Below are 16134 nucleotides of genomic sequence, written 5' to 3'. Positions count from 1 at the left end.
AGAGATGAACAAAAGGAATTCCCTACATCAATTTCCTTTTTTCATGAGAAGAGAAATAAAAATCACATTAATAAAAATAAATATTTACAGTGAATTTCTTGAAACTTGAAAGACTTCCTGCTGTTGCAACACTGACTGCTAGAGAATGTTTACATTGTAGGCAGGGTATTACGTCTTGGGTCTACCAAATGGTGCTAAATAAGAGTAAATTCTAGCTCCTGGAGGGTTATGGGGAGTTATGACTTTCTTAAAGGTAAGTCAGGCCCCATTATTACAAACAGGTAAACAGGTGTACTTCAGAAACAGGGCAGATATCTTCCAGTGATCCCATTGCAGCAAGGTTGTAAGACATTCTGCAGAAATTATGAGTGAAAGGATTACACATCACTGAAAACTACGGGAATTTTATTTGATGCTAAAGTATTTTTACTAAAGAAGACCATTAATAAAGTGTGTCTACAGGCTTTTTTTTGTAATTATACCTTCAAGGCAATACCCTGGGATTAAGCTAACCTCCCAGGAAGTTGGGATACTCTTGTGTGGGCCATTCTTGCTTGCTGAGGTGTTCTCCGCTATAATGAACTTCCACAGTCAATGTGGCATTTGAAGGCCTTTCCTGGTACATGCATTGTATTTCAGCACACAAAGAACAGAATCTCTACAGAAATGTTTCAAGTTGGGTCCTAAATAATCCTCACCAAATGGAAATAATGCTGCTGTGGTTCTAATATACCTTTCAAGGCTTTAGAAAGTCAACTATTTAATTACACCGTTTACTAACAAACTGTATCACTATATCAAGGTTTTATAGGGCTTTTTAAAAATTACTCTTTTTGTTCTGTGAGTTAGAACTACAAACTTACCACATGATCATGGTTACTAACTTCATTACAATCTCATTCAGGATGTTGAAGAAATCCACCATCATCTTGGCCTGTTCTCCCATTTTCCCCATAGCGATGCCAAAAGCAATAAAGAATCCTATCAAACCTGTTGGGGAAAATGGCAAGACAAAAAAGAAGGTTCTTAGGAAGTTTTTGCACTTAGTCAATGTCTTGATGCTACCTGAAAACCCAGATTTCACAGAAACACAGAATCGCAGTTTAGATAAACTTGGAAAGGACCACAGTGGGTCATCTGCTCCAAGCTCCCTGCTCAAGCAGGGTCATCCTAGAGCACATCGGTCAGGATATCAGAACTACAGGGTATTACAAATGTCTTGGGATTTTTTAATATGCACTCATGCTCAACTACCATAATCAAATCCAGAAAATCTTTTATTCTTCAATGTTTTACTAATTTCACAGCCCAATTACAGTTTTGTTGGGTTTTTTCCTGTATTGATCATCAAAAAATACATATACAGTAATCTTCTCAGTGCCATTCAGCTATTAGAAACCTCATGAGCTCTGGCAAATGGGAAAGGTAACACAATGCTACACTCTAACTCCATTGTTAAAAGAGTTTCTAGAAACCAAGAGGAATTTTCTCAGGCTTTACAAAAGTGCCTTGACAGACCAGTCAGTCCTGGACTGTGGGGAAAGGCAAAGTAGCCCTAGAACTTTTGTAGGGCAGAAGTATTCCTGTTAAATGAAGAAGGTAGAGGTGGGAGGAGAAGGTGGGTATTGCACTTAACCACAGAACTCCCAATAAGCAGGTTAACCTCACTGAAAAAGCTATCAGTTGATACAAAATTGTAGCATTCAAAATGGGTAACATTTGGCTCCAAATGTAGATTTATCTGGAGTATTGGACTATCAGTGTGAAAAAACAATGGATGCATCTGTCATGGATTACTTTGGAGCTGTTTCTTCAATGCTAACCTTTTGCATCCAGAAATTTTCAGTGTCCAGAATTGGATTATTAACTGATACTGACGGATGGTTTGAATCTTCAGCCATTCTTTGAGGCTAAATTTTCAGTCATGATATGAGTCCAGTATTTAACAAATGTGCAAACTAATCTGGGAAATTCCTATGGAAAAAACCTTTTGGGACACAAAGCCATTCAAGATAAGGGAATATGAGCTGCCAATACCCTGGGAAAAGACAGGCTGTCCCATATCTTCACACTGGGTTTAGCAACCAGATTTTTTTTTCTTCTTTTTTTTTAATCCAGTTTCCTGTATACAAAGTCATTCTTTAGAACCAAGCTATCTTTGTTGAGTCAGTTGAATAGGGAAGTGAAGCATATGTTTGTGTGCCACAGAGCGTAGAGAAATGATGAAAAGCTTTTCAAAGACCAAGTTACTTCCTGGAATTCAGAATCTGCATTAGAAAATGTTAATAGGTAGTTTTGTTCATTAATTCCAAATGAGCTGTTATGTTAGTCATGAGAGTCAGATTGGTTCCTATTTGCAGGAATTTGCCTGGCTTGTACAGATTATCCAAACTGGATGGCAATTCCCACAACATTTTCATTTCTTCATTCAAAAATCAAACCCACAACAAACCAACCCAAAAAAACTCAAGAACATTTGAGAGTCATTGGTCAAAACACCACAGCAAATTCCCCAGCTATATTTTCTATTTCTTTTCTACAGGAATTGCATTCAGCCTTCTAGATCTTTTCTTATCCATGACAGAGCCTACACAAAACAAGCCCAGCATTAAATGGAATGCATCTCTCACTCAAAACAACTGTTTCATTTTAATTCATAAGGAGAATTCTGGGAGAGAAAAAAGCAGGTGAGGGTAAACAGCATTGGCAACGAGCTGCTGCCTCATGCCTGGTGCAAAATGCCAACTTGCAGCTCTGAAAGTGGCTCCTCTGCCCACAGATGCTGAATGGAACAAGAGTCATGAAAGCAGGCAGGATATAGGGCTCTTGTAGAGCAGGCTGCTTCACAGAAAAACAAGACCAGCTTATAGATGCTATCATCTCCCCTGTATCTAAGCAAAGCAGCCAACCAATTCACCAACACCTCAGGAAGGTCTGCAGACAGCACTGTGTCAGCAAGAGCTGTTCAGTAGCTGTAAGAGGCTATTTGCCCTTCAAAGATTATGGCCTAGTGGTGAGAGAAAGCAGGGGATTAGGTACCCCAACATACTGTCCCACTTTGAGGACACCTATAGACAGAGAGGTGTCAGCCTCAGCCTTGTGGATGTGCTGTCACAGAGCATCTTCAAGCGTAGGTGTGAGGCTACAAGTTGAGAGCTAATCTGTGAGTGACTTCACCCACATACAGAAAGGAAGGAGTTGAAGGAGGAGCACCCCTCTCTCAGATGAAAAAACAAGGATTCTAGACACAGAAGAGAAAATAGAAGTGGTGTGGAAGCTGTTTGTTTCTTGTGTGCCCCCATCCCAGACTGAACAGTTGCTTCAGGAAGGGGTGGGAGATAGGCAAAGTTTTCCTACCACCTCCACTTGCTGGCTTGTTCAGACAAGATGGCATGATGGCAATTGCAGCTGGTAAAGGTCAGCAGCCAAGATGAAAGGAGGAGGGAGTTGTGACTCAGAAATGTGTCAAGCCTTTCTGGGAATTTTCTTGGGTGGTGTGGTTCACACTCCACCTCTCACTTCAGGCTCTGCCTCAAGCCAAATTAGTTCAGCACACCCAAGACAGCTACTGGAAACAACTTGGATCCATCAGGGGGTGTGTGAAGCACTGGCTCTTGAAGCTCTCCCCCATACTGTTTTTACCAATATGCATTAGTATTAGCCTAGGTCAGCTTCTTCTAGGATGAAAGGATATTTTGGGTAGCTCCTACATGCTTTGCCACTGTACTCCTCCAATTCATAACCACAAAGCTGCCAATCCAGAACAAGTCACCTGCTGATTTCTGTGATAATCTCAGAGACCAGTGGACAGACAGTAGGTGATAGCATTTGATGATTATCTAGAGAGACTAAACATGCACTGAAGACCGGATCAAACAACACTGACTACCTAGCCACAGCAAAAAGCTGCGACATCCATCTCACGTACATATTTGACAGGCAGGAAATTTTCTTACCCAGGACATTCATGCCATCCTTAAATTCCAGTCCCTTCTTAATGACCATCTGGGCTTCAGGTGCTGCTGTCTCATTCACCATAGCAATAGCAGAATCAGTGACATTAGGTGGCTCTTCAACAGGTAGTGGCACCAGCACTCTCTTGGTGACAGTTTGGATCTGAAGGCAATAAAAAGGGAGGATGAGAATGGAAATAGACTGAATACCATATGGTAGACAAGGAATTAATAATAAAAAGTCTTCACTTGAAATTACAGGGAACTATATTTTTAAAGTATTAGATATGCATTCCACAGCCTCTTAACCCTTCCAAAACTAAGTTTATTCTTCAACAGTTTCAAGTGCTTCAAAGTACTGGGGGGTCTTCCTCATAACTCTAGTGTGAAAAGTATGGCAAATGCATGTTTTTTATCACTACAATGAAACATTTCACAGATAGTTAGTCCCTTTGGCCAGACAGTTCACAAAGGGTGCTTCCCAGACTGTGTGTCACAGGCTGATACCATTTGTTTAGCACCAAAAGCCAGGGGCCTCTAAAATCAGTCATGGCAGCAGCTCTGCAGTAAGGCTTCTTATTCAGGATGGTCTGTCCACCTCAAGTCATCCCAGTTTAATGGTTAACTTGAATCAAAAATTCAGGACATTTCCAACACTTCTCTTACAACTTTTGAGCTCTTGACTGCAAGAGCTCAAAATGAAATATACACAGTGCCCTGAGATCTCCAATTAAAAGATTGTGGAGGATAGATAACAGAAAAATTACCAATGCTGCCAGATTCAAATGTGACCACCTAAAAAAAAAAAGGGCATCAGCTTCTGAAGGCATTTGGACCCACTCCTGGCACATGAAAGTCACGGTAAAGGAAAAGCTGGGAAGGAGTAGTAGGAGGAGAAGTGAGCTTGAGGTTACAGCTAGGGAAAAAGGGAGGAGGGAGTGGAAAAAGAGAGATTTGTGATTTGCTGCTTTTAGAAGAGATATTTTCCTCCCACTTCACACCTTGACCCTTTTTTCCACCTCTTTATGGTCCTGGGACAAGCAAAATGGTTTGGAAGCTATGACTGGTTTGCCATGTTTTGCCATCTGTTCCCTACTCACCTTGCTCCTAGAAACACTTAGCAAGGTAACAGAAACTGTACATTAGCTTTTCAAAGAACATTTCCACCTCTTTCTTGTTGACATGGACATTGTAGTACTATGGATGAGGATCCAGATTTGATCCATAGGGTGTAAAGCCTTATGGTTTTAAAATACCTTACATCTCTCCTTCTGAAACCTGCTGCCTAAATCTGGAGAGGGGGATATAGACAGAAAACCTACATAGCTTTGCATGAGAAACTCTTCAGTTGTCCTGAAACCACCTAACATTATTGAATGCCTACTTTTTTTTCAGAGTTAAATTTTATCTGAGGGATTTTGTCAACAGAGTATTTTTTATGTGAGGTATTCAGAATGCAAGAACTGAGTAATGGAAATTAAACTTAAAATATTAGACTCTTCACACTCACAAATTCCACTACAGTCACTTAAGTTAAAGGTCCTCAGCAGTCCTTTGCTCAAGGTCACAGTCTCTAAAAATGCTGAGTCTGACATAAATCTTAGATGCTGACCACATCTGAGACTAAAAAACCATTTAAATTTCATAGTCATATTCACAGATGGTCCCATGGTTTTTCTGCTGGAATAGCAATTTTCATTATAAATTTAAACTTTCTTATGGACCATGTGAGAAAATTCAGGAGACATTGAAATTTCATGATAGCCACAGTCCAGTTTGCAAATGAACAGTTCCAAAGCTGCACATGAACATCTTCATTGGCTTTTGCCTGGTTGCAAGGAAAGGCACAAAAACTTCCTCACGCACTGTTCAGCTCCATTGCTGTGCACCCTTCAGAACCACTCTTTGCATGATTACTGCACAATATTTCTTCCACCTAAGGCTACCTGGAAACTCTGAGCGTCTATGGAGAGAGACTGCATGAATGTAGGAAAGAAAATATATGCTGACACCATTAAAGCAGGTTATTTTCCTCTTAAAGAGAGAGAAAAGTAAAGCCTAACTCCTTACAGAGGAGTTTAAGTGTATCAGAAGCAAAAGTTCCATCTAGTCACATTTCACAAATGAAATGTGGCTTTGTGGCAGAGGTTTTCAGTAGAAATTAGTCTGGAATCTGCTAAAATCAAACACTGAAAAGCCAAAAAGCTCTTTTTTTTTTTTTTACTAAATCTAAAAATAATCAGTGAATTAGTGATCCATAACTAGTGAAATAACCTGAACTTTGGTTAGTTATGAAAAAATACTACTAACACCGAAAAAATAATTCTAACATTTAAAAAAATATGACACAGGGAGCTTAATTCTTCTTTTTTCTGCTTTTTTTGTCCCTTTGTCAGGATATTTGACCACCTTCAACTGACAAGAAACTGAATTTTCCTCTCTTCCACACTTCAAATGAGGGAGAGGAAGAGAAAACCATAAGCACCTTGCTTTCCCTCACTTAATTTTGCAAAAATACATTTCACATTACATGTGATGTTTAGCCACCCACAGTTTGACCACATGACTGACATTCCCGTGATGATTTGGAAATATTGAGAATGTTCTCTCTTTAAATCCCCAAGGATTATATGTTTTTATGTGGAAGTCCATGTAAGAAGTGAAGCAATCCAAACCCTTTTGGCAGTTTAGGTCACCCTCATTCTTCCACTCTCCCATGGCCTCTTCTCCCTTCCCCCCCTTCCTGTTCCTTTTTTCTTTGGCTATAAACACAGCACCAGCTATCATGCCATTTCACACAAGAACACTTAAGAACAGGTTTGGCAACAAATCCTGTTACATCAAAAACACCAAAATGAACCCAACCCCCAAAACGCCCTGTCTGCATTACTTTCAAACAATTCAGTTGGAGGGAAAAGCAGCTTACATACAAGAAATATGCTTAAGCATATTTTACTTCTTAAAATCAAGGTGGTTTGATTAAGCACTAGTGAAAAGCTTTTAGACAAAATTAACTCCCTACAGGGCAAGCAACACATTGTGCAAGCATCCTTTCTTCCCAGCATGCTCCAAAGCTGGTGAGATGGAGCCACCTGTAGGTGCATCAGCCCTTTGGAGCAATTATCCCCACCTTATCTGGACACTAACACAGCAACAGAGGTTATGGGAGGTTGGGTTTGGGGCACATTTTTGGCAATGAGCTGGAATGATGATCATCCATATATTCCAATCAGGGCATTGCAGAACCATTATCTCTGTAATTAACAGCCAAGTTAAAATTCAACCTGGGTGAAAGACCAAGCCAGCATTCATGACCATAGATACTGTATGAAAAACATGGAGAAAATTAAAGATTACTTAATAACAAAATTTAAATAAACTTCATTAAAAACAACTCCATGAATTTAAATAATAACTACAACATAAACCAAGGCAGCTATTAATAATGTTATTTCATTTACCTGCTCAAGACTTTAGACCTGTATTCCTCTTTACATCATCATTTCTCTGATTAAACTAAACACTGACATTAACTCTACAGACAACCCTGACAAGATGTGTAGAATATTACTAAGGAGCAGAAGGACTTACCTGCTGAAAGCATGCTTGAACCAGATTTTCAGGGAACAAGTTTCGGATCAAATCCAAGAAGGCATCCAGACTAGATACTTCATCATTCTTCTTCCCTTGCCCCAGCTGTTTCTTGAGTTTTGGATTCCCTGGATGGATGGCTAAAACCAGAATCACACCCAGCACAGCAGCAATAATAGTGGTGGACATGTAGTAGACCATGGCTCTTGTCCCCAGGCGGCCACTTGCTTTAGCATCTAATCCAGACAGCCCTACAGGTGTTTAAGAGACAAGCAAATATATTGACACTCAATGTCCAATTAAATAATTATAAAATAAAATCCTTTATAATTTTCAATATTTAATGACTACCTCTGGGTGCCTACTTTCACCCCTGTGATATTCTCACCATGAGACAGATTACTGATGCTTCTCCCTCTAGTTCTTATGTGTGAAGTGTCTACTGCTAACAATTTGAAGAAAAGCATTTAAAACTCCATCTAATTGCAGAGGAAGCATTGAAAAATAGAAAAGATCTCTACCATCTTTTGCCCTTGATTTCTGCAAACTGGTCATGGTCTGGCTGACACCACACCTTCAAGAAGGCTAGGCTCACTAGTGTCAGGCGATTTTACTTGCAAGCTTCAATCCAGAAATTAGATCAAACAGCATATTAAGAAATTTCTGATTGTAGCATGTGTGCATGTGCTTGGAAATAAATTCACTGGAGCATATACATACTAAAGCCAACCAAGTTATTCAGAAATTTACTCTGAAATCCTCACTGTGACTGCAAAATGCTGACAGGATCCCACCATTATTCTTCCTCCATCACAAAAAGCAAGCCAGGTGATACCTGCAGAAAGCATCTTAAAGTATTTATGGCTAATGGATCTTACCTGTGATTAAACTGGAGATAATTAAAGGGAGGATCAGCATTTTTAGCATCCGCATAAGTATGTCTCCTGGGAAGGCTATTAGCATGATGATGTCAGGGTCAATAGGTGTTGCTAGGCGAAGAAGACCCCCACACACTGCACCCAGGATAACACCTGGAGGACAAACAAAAAAAGGAACAGGTGGGTATTGGAAGGAACTGCCTGATGTGGAATACTGCACATATCTTTGAAGAAAACTTGATTCTTAGGGCTCGTGTCTTATTCCTTTTTTTTGATGCTCTGCATCCTTCTCCTGTGCTGATGTTCTCAAAACACAAACAAACCCCTCATTGTTTATGTGGATAAAGTGATAAAACTTAAACCTCCTGCTCAGGATTAAGGCTGTTAAAGCATAGATTAGGGGGGAAAATGCCATGTCTACTTTCATAACATGATCTTTGTGAATAGGTATTTTATGTTTACATCAAGTAAGCCTTCTTTTCCTGATCCCAAGTCCAAGTGTAATAAAACCTGATAGCAAAGCTTGTGTTGCGATTCACAGGAACTATGACTATGAAGTATCTCTTTGATACAATGAAGAAAAATACTTGTATTTAAAACTTTTTTCTTGGACAGCATCAGGTACACCTTTGAAAGGCGATTCAAGGCAAACATTTCAGCAGTATGTGGTTTTGCAGGCTGAAAATATGGAGATGAAATTTGCAGCTCAAGACCAGTTGCAGCTGTTTTTTCAAACAATAACAAGACTATGTCTACAAATTTGCTGCATATGGCTGTTGGGCTTTCAATGAAAAAGAAACAGGCAAAGAGCCAGTGAACCACAATAAAATGTCAAACTGTTCCGTATATGGAAGATGCTAAAGCCAGAGGCAATATTCAAGATGAGATCATGGAACGCTGGCTTACAGCTTCAGAGAGGAAAGACAAACCTTAAAACCAGTGAAGTGTAAACTGAGAGATAAAAGAAAATTTTGAAGAGTTTTATCTTTTTTTTTTTTCCCAAGTCACTGAGAGAAAAAAAGAGTAGTGCATTCAGTTCTACTGGATGACACTGACCTGACTGGCCTTGGGGTATAAATCATGGTCCTTTTCCAAACCAGATACCTCAGTGGTGTGGATTTGCTCTGTGCTGTGTCAGGAATACCATGCTCATCTGAACTACACAAGCAGTGCCCATAGGCATCCTATCTCCTCTCTGGCTGTTCATCTGGAACAGCTGAAGGCCACAGACAGGGGCTGTGGTGCCACAGGAACAAATGCAGATACACACAGGGTGTCCAGAACAGCAGATGTAGCTTACCAAACACAGTAAGAGTCAGGAGCAGATTCCTGTGGAGGGACTGGCAGAACTGCACACATATGTTCCTGGATCTGTGCTCCACTGGATTTAAATGACTCTCATGCATCCGGACTTCTACTTGCTTAGGCATATTGTTGGCACTAGAATAAAAAGTGAAAATCAAGTAGAAGTTATAGCACAAGATGCCAAAAGGGAAAGTCTGGATTACTTCCATCATATATAACTGGGGAATCTGATGCATATTCCACCACCTCCCACATTGCATAAACATCGCATATTTACTGCTCCAAAGAAGTCTCTGAAATGGCAGTGGTGTGTCCTTCTAAAGGTGTAGCCATCACAGAATTTTTCGCAGTTATTTCTCAAACGGTAGAGATACAATCAGAATTAATTCACTGGACATAGCATCATAAATGTTTTAAGGACTAAACTACTGGTATGGAGCTAGAAAATTCAGTTTCCCCAAAAACCACGGCTGTTTACTTAAGTAGAAGAGACAGCTGAAGAACAAAGTTTTTATTAGCAGGAAAACGTAGATTTTAATACCTTATTTAATTCCAACTGAGGATAATAGTTCTAAAAATTAGGATTAATTTGGAAAAGAAAGCATTCAATACCATTTTGCTTAATCTTTTGAAAACATTTATTTTCAACATTAACATTTTTTTAATATAATCAGAATGCTGATGTCAAGACAATACTTTTAACTTGGTTATAATGAGACTTGAACAATTGCCACTGAAAATTAGTTAGAGAACTATGCATTCATTTCCTAAGAAAACCTTTGGTTTCATTGAATTGGCAGTGCTTAGAGGAAAAAGTTTTTTCACTAGCTCTGGTTTATATTTGAGGAAGTGTGTAGTGGGTTGACGCTGGCTGGATGCCAGGCACCCACAAAGCTGCTCACTCACTCCCCTCTGCAGCTGGACAAGGGACAGAAAATTTAATGAAGGGTTTGTGGGTTGAAATACAGACTGGGAGAAATCGTTCATCAAATATCATCATGGGAAAAAAAGGCTCAACTTGGGGATATGAGTTAAATTTGTTACTAACAAAGAGCAGGATAATGAGAAGTAAAGTCCTTAAGAACGCCTTCCTGCCACCCTTCTCTCCTACCCCAGGGGTGCAAGGAGACAGGGCATGGGGGTGGGGGTCAGTTCATCACCAGAGGCTTCTCCCGCAGCTCAGGGAGAGGAGTCCTTCCCCTGCTTCACCATGGCGTCCCTCCCACAGGAGACAGTTTCCTGTCAACTTCTCCAGTGTGGCTCCATCCCACCAGCAGCACTCCTGCCAAAGCTGCTGCAATGTGAGTCCCTCCCACAGGCACACAGTCCTCCCAAAACTGCTGTACCATGAGTCCCTCCCAGGAGCAACTGTGCCCCTCCAAGTGTTGCAGTGTGGGTCCCTCCTACACAGGGTGCAGTCCTCCAAGGACAGGCTGCCTCAGCATGGGAACAGGGCCCCTCTCTCCATGGGACTCCGAGCCTCCTCTGGCGTGGGGCTCCTCCCTGGGCTGCAGGTGGATCTCTGCACCCCAATGGGTTCCCATGGCCTGCAGGGCCTCACCATGGTCATCAACACTGGCTGCGCAGGAATCTTGGCTCCAGCGCCTGGAGCACCTCCTCCCCCTCCTTCTCCACTGACCTTGGTGTCAGCAGAGCTGTTCTTCTCACATGTTCTCACCCCACTCTTCTCTGGCCACTTATCTGTGCAATAATTTGGGGTTTTTTTCTTTTTTCTTTAATTTGTTATCACAGAGGAATTACCACCATTCTTGCTTGTCCCAGTCTTGGCCAGCAGCACATCTGTCTTTGGAGCTGCCAGGATTGGCTTTGGTGGACATGGTGGAAGCTTCCAGCAGCTTCTCACAGAAGCCACCCCTTCTCCTCCCCTGTTACCAAAGGCAGGCCATGCAAACCCAATAGAAAGTGATACACACATGAGTGCAGGACTGCAAAAGTCATGCCTCTAATTTTCTCAATAGCTGAGAAATTATATAAATAGCAATAGACTCCCTTTTTATATATAAAATATTAAAATACATTGGAAAAAATATTAAAAATGCTTCTATGAATCAAACATTTACCCGAAAAGGTAAGGCTATGTAAATATGAGAAATAGGTAAAGAACAAAATTTTTATTATCAAGAAAATAATATTTTTGAGATCTGGTCTTATGCCAGATTAGGACAAGATTTTAGAAAATCTTCCTCTATAACAGTAGACTGAGGTTTACAGACCTCAAACAGGTCTGAAAAGATGTATGAAATTTCAGTGTTCTCAGTACTGAGCCATTCCCAATGAATCAAAACTTTTTTTTTATATTGTACTATTTCTTGTCTTTGTAAAGTTTTTCAACAGAAAGTTATTAGACTTGTAATAAGAATCCAGTCATTTTGATGCAAATATTTCTACAATTTTCCCTTTCAAACTGAAATTGCATTTCTTTCCAATACACTTGATGGTTAAAAAAAAAAAACCCACTTCAAAGTGCATTAGAGAATACTCCTTCTTCTTTTTTTTTAAGGGGGAAAACCCCTCCAAGTGTTGTAACCTTTATTCTGCAATTTTAAAAATATTTCACAACAGTGTTCACAACAAAATGTGCTTCTGACAGTGAAGTAACAAAGAATACCAGTGCACATTCTGACAGCTCAAGTGTGAAGCTTGCCTTCTTCTCAAAGACTTATCCATGCAAGTATCAGAGATACACAAGGATTAGCCAAGGGATAATGTGCACAACTTGAGGAATTACAAGAAAGATGAGACAGTGTCTGCACTTTTCATGTACATGGGCCCCAAAGCCATGAAATCACTGGTGGAAATGTGCCAAAACCCCAAGGAACTTGGGATCCAAACCTTGCAACCAAGGATTACAACTAGTTTCACTTGCATTCCAAGGATGAATATATAACTTGTTCTGACCTATTATTCACTACAGGTTAATTATGTACTCCTCAGAAACTCTGAAATATGGACAGCTGAAACTAATTCAAAAGAAAACGTTGGAGTCTTGCTCACTAGTAAATAATTGGGTGGAACTGAAATGGATCAGTAAACAGAAGTACTTGATGATTTTACTTTGGGCTAATCTTAGTTTGGTTTCCTGGAACCTTTTCCACTTTTCAAAGTTTCACTCTCTCCATCTACTTCAAGATTGTAGCATGGAGTGAAATTCTGGTAAGTATGGGCTTTTTAAAGAAAAAAACACAGTAGGAAAATATGCTAACTGTGCACCCATGTTACAAAAAGTAATGACAGGTGAATATCAGAACATGAAAAATGGTACCATAAAGGAGTTAGCACTGCTTTTCAACAATGAGATATTTATCACTGGACCAGAGAGGAAGTATTGTTCCAGGCTTTTGACTTTGTTGTGGGAGGAGAGGAAGAGAAAAAATAGTGAAATATAAACCTTCTATGAAGGATAAGAGAAGCTTCTTGTGTAGCACATGACAAAATTGGAATTTTGCAACAGAAATTTTCTATCCAATTACTAGAAGAGGAAAATCTGTTTATCTCAGAGTCACGGAAATTAATTTTTATCTTATGGACTGAGATATCTTCCTTGTGCTGGTTTTGTGCCTCTCTTAGCATCTCGTAAATGATACTTGGCTCCAGAAGAATGAAGAATTTTTGCACCTGAAACCTGCAGTCACATGATGAGATAACTGCAAGAAGTGCCTATTGAAGTCAATGGAAGATGCACAGATGTACGTCAGGGCAGAGTCATGGGTCCTTATGAACCAGACCCCCTGGATCTGTTCTACTCCTCTGCCCTCTCCCACTGACACTGCACACTTTCTTCATACCTGAAGGCCACAGTGCCACGTTAAAGCATTCAGGGAAGGGACTTAAGCATGTATAAGGCTTTCTTCATTTTCATGCTGAGGGAAAAAAATGAATGCATGACGGAGTGGAGCTTGACTACATCCCAGCTCATGGGCAGTACCGTACTCAAGTACAAAGCCAGAAGTCTACCAACAACCAGAGGCCCCCCTACACATTTGAACATCCTTAATTTAAGCTCAATGTTAATGGTACCTCTGTACATAGGTAAGTATCACAAAACAGTGAAGAATGCATTTTTGCAGCTGTGATCTCTCAAACATGCACATTATTACCTTAGTTAAATAAATCATTGTTGCATTGTGCTGAGCTCCTATGGCAGTTCAAACAAAGGGCCCATCCTGAATGCTTATCTGAAACCCATCTCACCAAAACATCTTTTAGTCTAACTCCACTGAGGCCAGAACATAAAAACATAAATTAATTCTGCTCATTATTTTCTTATGTCATTATGACAAGCAGCCAAACAGCTAAGCTCCAAAACAGCTCCACAGAGAACTCATAAGTACAGAAACCTTCAAAGATTATAATATTTACTGCTAACTACAGATGCTTAATAACATTGACAGGATTTATGAAAAATGAACCAAATATTGGAAAATAAGCAGTCAAGTAGTCACATGAAACAGCACATACCAAGAGCTAGACATACGTTGTAGCTTTTGAATAATTTAACAAGATGTTCTGCTTAGCTCTGTCACCTACCCTTCTCCCTTTTGAGGCTTTCTCTAGAAAAGAGAGAAACTCCTTTGAGCCCAGGAGATTTTACTTTTATTCACCTTAGAAGAGTACAGAAGTGTCCCAAAATGAACAGTCTGGTTTTTTCACTGATTTCAAATGTGCTTTACCCTGAGAAGTTGATACATAAGTGCATTAATAGAACTTAGTATCAGAATTAACTTCAATTTTACTCCCTTTTAAGCAAAGAAACAACCTCTTGCCTGAATAATCCAAAAGTCAGCTACTGTCCCTCAGCTTCACAATGCACACAAGGTACAAGAAAAAGAATCTGTCCATAAACATTTGAATTTACATTATCTAAATATTTACAGATAGTTTTGCATGTAAGATATACAGTGCCATATGAGATAATCTATTTATCTGCACTTTTTAGGCTGTAGTCTGTTTCTCTTGCCGGTTGCTACACATAATGTGCCAAAATGCAGGAAAATAATTTATTAAAGCACTAAAGTCCCTGGTATATTTTGTTCCTATTTCCTCCTAAAGCATTTTCCTTAGGTTTTCTCTCAGTTCCCTCTGGACTAGTCTGCTCTCTGTGTCTCTTCAACTTCTTATTTCTTTCTTGTATTCACATTGAAGCTTCTAGAACTAAAAGGCTGGGGGGAATGTTTGCTTTTCCTTTGCTACCAAATGTAACTCCTTTCCTCACAAAAGTTAAGGGTTAATGATCTACACAGTGCTTGAGTGACAATGCTCTTTTATTTTCAGTCAGTTACAGGGAAAGAACTCTCAATGTCCCAAATACTCCCCCATCTTGGCATGAACCTAGATTACAGACTACAGGGGAAAAAATAATCTTTCATTTAAATGAAAAATGTAGGCAAAGGCCATAACAAGGCTAGTGAAAACAGATGCTGGGGACAAAGTAAATTATCAGAGACCATTTTTATTCTGTTCAAGGTATTTCAGCTCTGTCAATTAATCAAGCAGGTATTCTCAGTACAAAAGTCTGCTTTGTTTTGTAGCAATTAGTTCAATCGAGGTAGCAAGAGCTGTTCTTGAGAAAACAACCTTGGACAGACAGGCTTAAAATCAGGGTTTAAGAACTTCTCTTGAGCTACATGTTTATTGTCAGACCAAGCACTGGTCTCTTCTGAAGCAATGAGTAAACAGCAGCTACAAAAGCCCAATTGTTCCTAGAAGGACTGCTCTTCTTAAGGAAAGAAGAAAAAAAGAGGAGGCATAGAAAGTTGAATCAGCTTTTTTGACCTCAGAATAAAAAGTGAACGGACTGCAAATCTTGTCTTGCCAACTTTGTAGTACTCAGACAAGTGGTTCAATCGTGGCTGGAGCTGAAAAGCCATGGCAAAAATGGTCTGATGAAGTTTGGTGGACAGCAACCTTGGTGATTCCTCACTGGCAGAGCTCCTCCTAGCAATCAGTGGGATATCATCGGAGTAAATGAGAGCTTAATATGCTCTGAGGAATATTTACTAGCAGCTAATCTCTCTCCCTTTCCCTGGAGAGACAGTATAACATTAATTATTAAGGATAACATGCTGTGTTCATGACAGGGAGAGGGAGTATGGATCTGCTCCACCCCATGATCAGTTTACTCCTGTCTCATATGAAGGAAAGGGCCTGCTCTGGTTGCTAGATAAAAGATGAGTGACTAGGAAAACTTATGGAACATCACCAGAACAAAAGGGATTTCACTAGCTGGGTTGAAGGAGTCCAAACTGTTTGCCACAACTCTTTTGAAATTAGGGCTCAAGCATGAGCTCACCAAGAAACTTCTAGTTTGAGTTCAAATAGTGTTCTCTGCTGCCTAAATTAATTATATCACAACAGCTGCTGAGCTTCTTTAGGGAGACAGTTTTGGA

The 16134-nt window shown here is 39.9% G+C and overlaps 1 protein-coding gene across 4 annotated transcripts in view; it reads right to left on the bottom strand.

Annotated features, from left to right (window-relative positions):
* The window catches only part of SLC1A2 (solute carrier family 1 member 2), an 87254-nt gene that overhangs the window by 24532 nt on the left and 46588 nt on the right, over positions 1-16134 (bottom strand). For all 4 annotated transcript variants that reach the window (XR_011679283.1, XM_071427621.1, XM_071427620.1 and 1 more), the window contains exons 2-6: positions 9723-9862; positions 8423-8575; positions 7545-7795; positions 3957-4116; positions 864-990 (exon numbers count right to left, since the gene is read on the bottom strand). Coding sequence is in view for 3 of the 4 variants with exons in the window: in XM_071427620.1 (XP_071283721.1) it covers positions 864-990; positions 3957-4116; positions 7545-7795; positions 8423-8575; positions 9723-9862 (831 nt within the window). In the remaining variant the exon portion in view is untranslated. The remainder of the gene's footprint in view (positions 1-863; positions 991-3956; positions 4117-7544; positions 7796-8422; positions 8576-9722; positions 9863-16134) is intronic.

The sequence above is a fragment of the Agelaius tricolor genome, unplaced genomic scaffold (assembly GCF_023055355.1).
Source record: "Agelaius tricolor isolate 1412-34295 unplaced genomic scaffold, bAgeTri1.0.p SCAF_5, whole genome shotgun sequence".
Taxonomy (NCBI): Eukaryota; Metazoa; Chordata; class Aves; order Passeriformes; family Icteridae; genus Agelaius; species Agelaius tricolor.
This window is presented reverse-complemented; position numbering and strand designations above follow the sequence as displayed.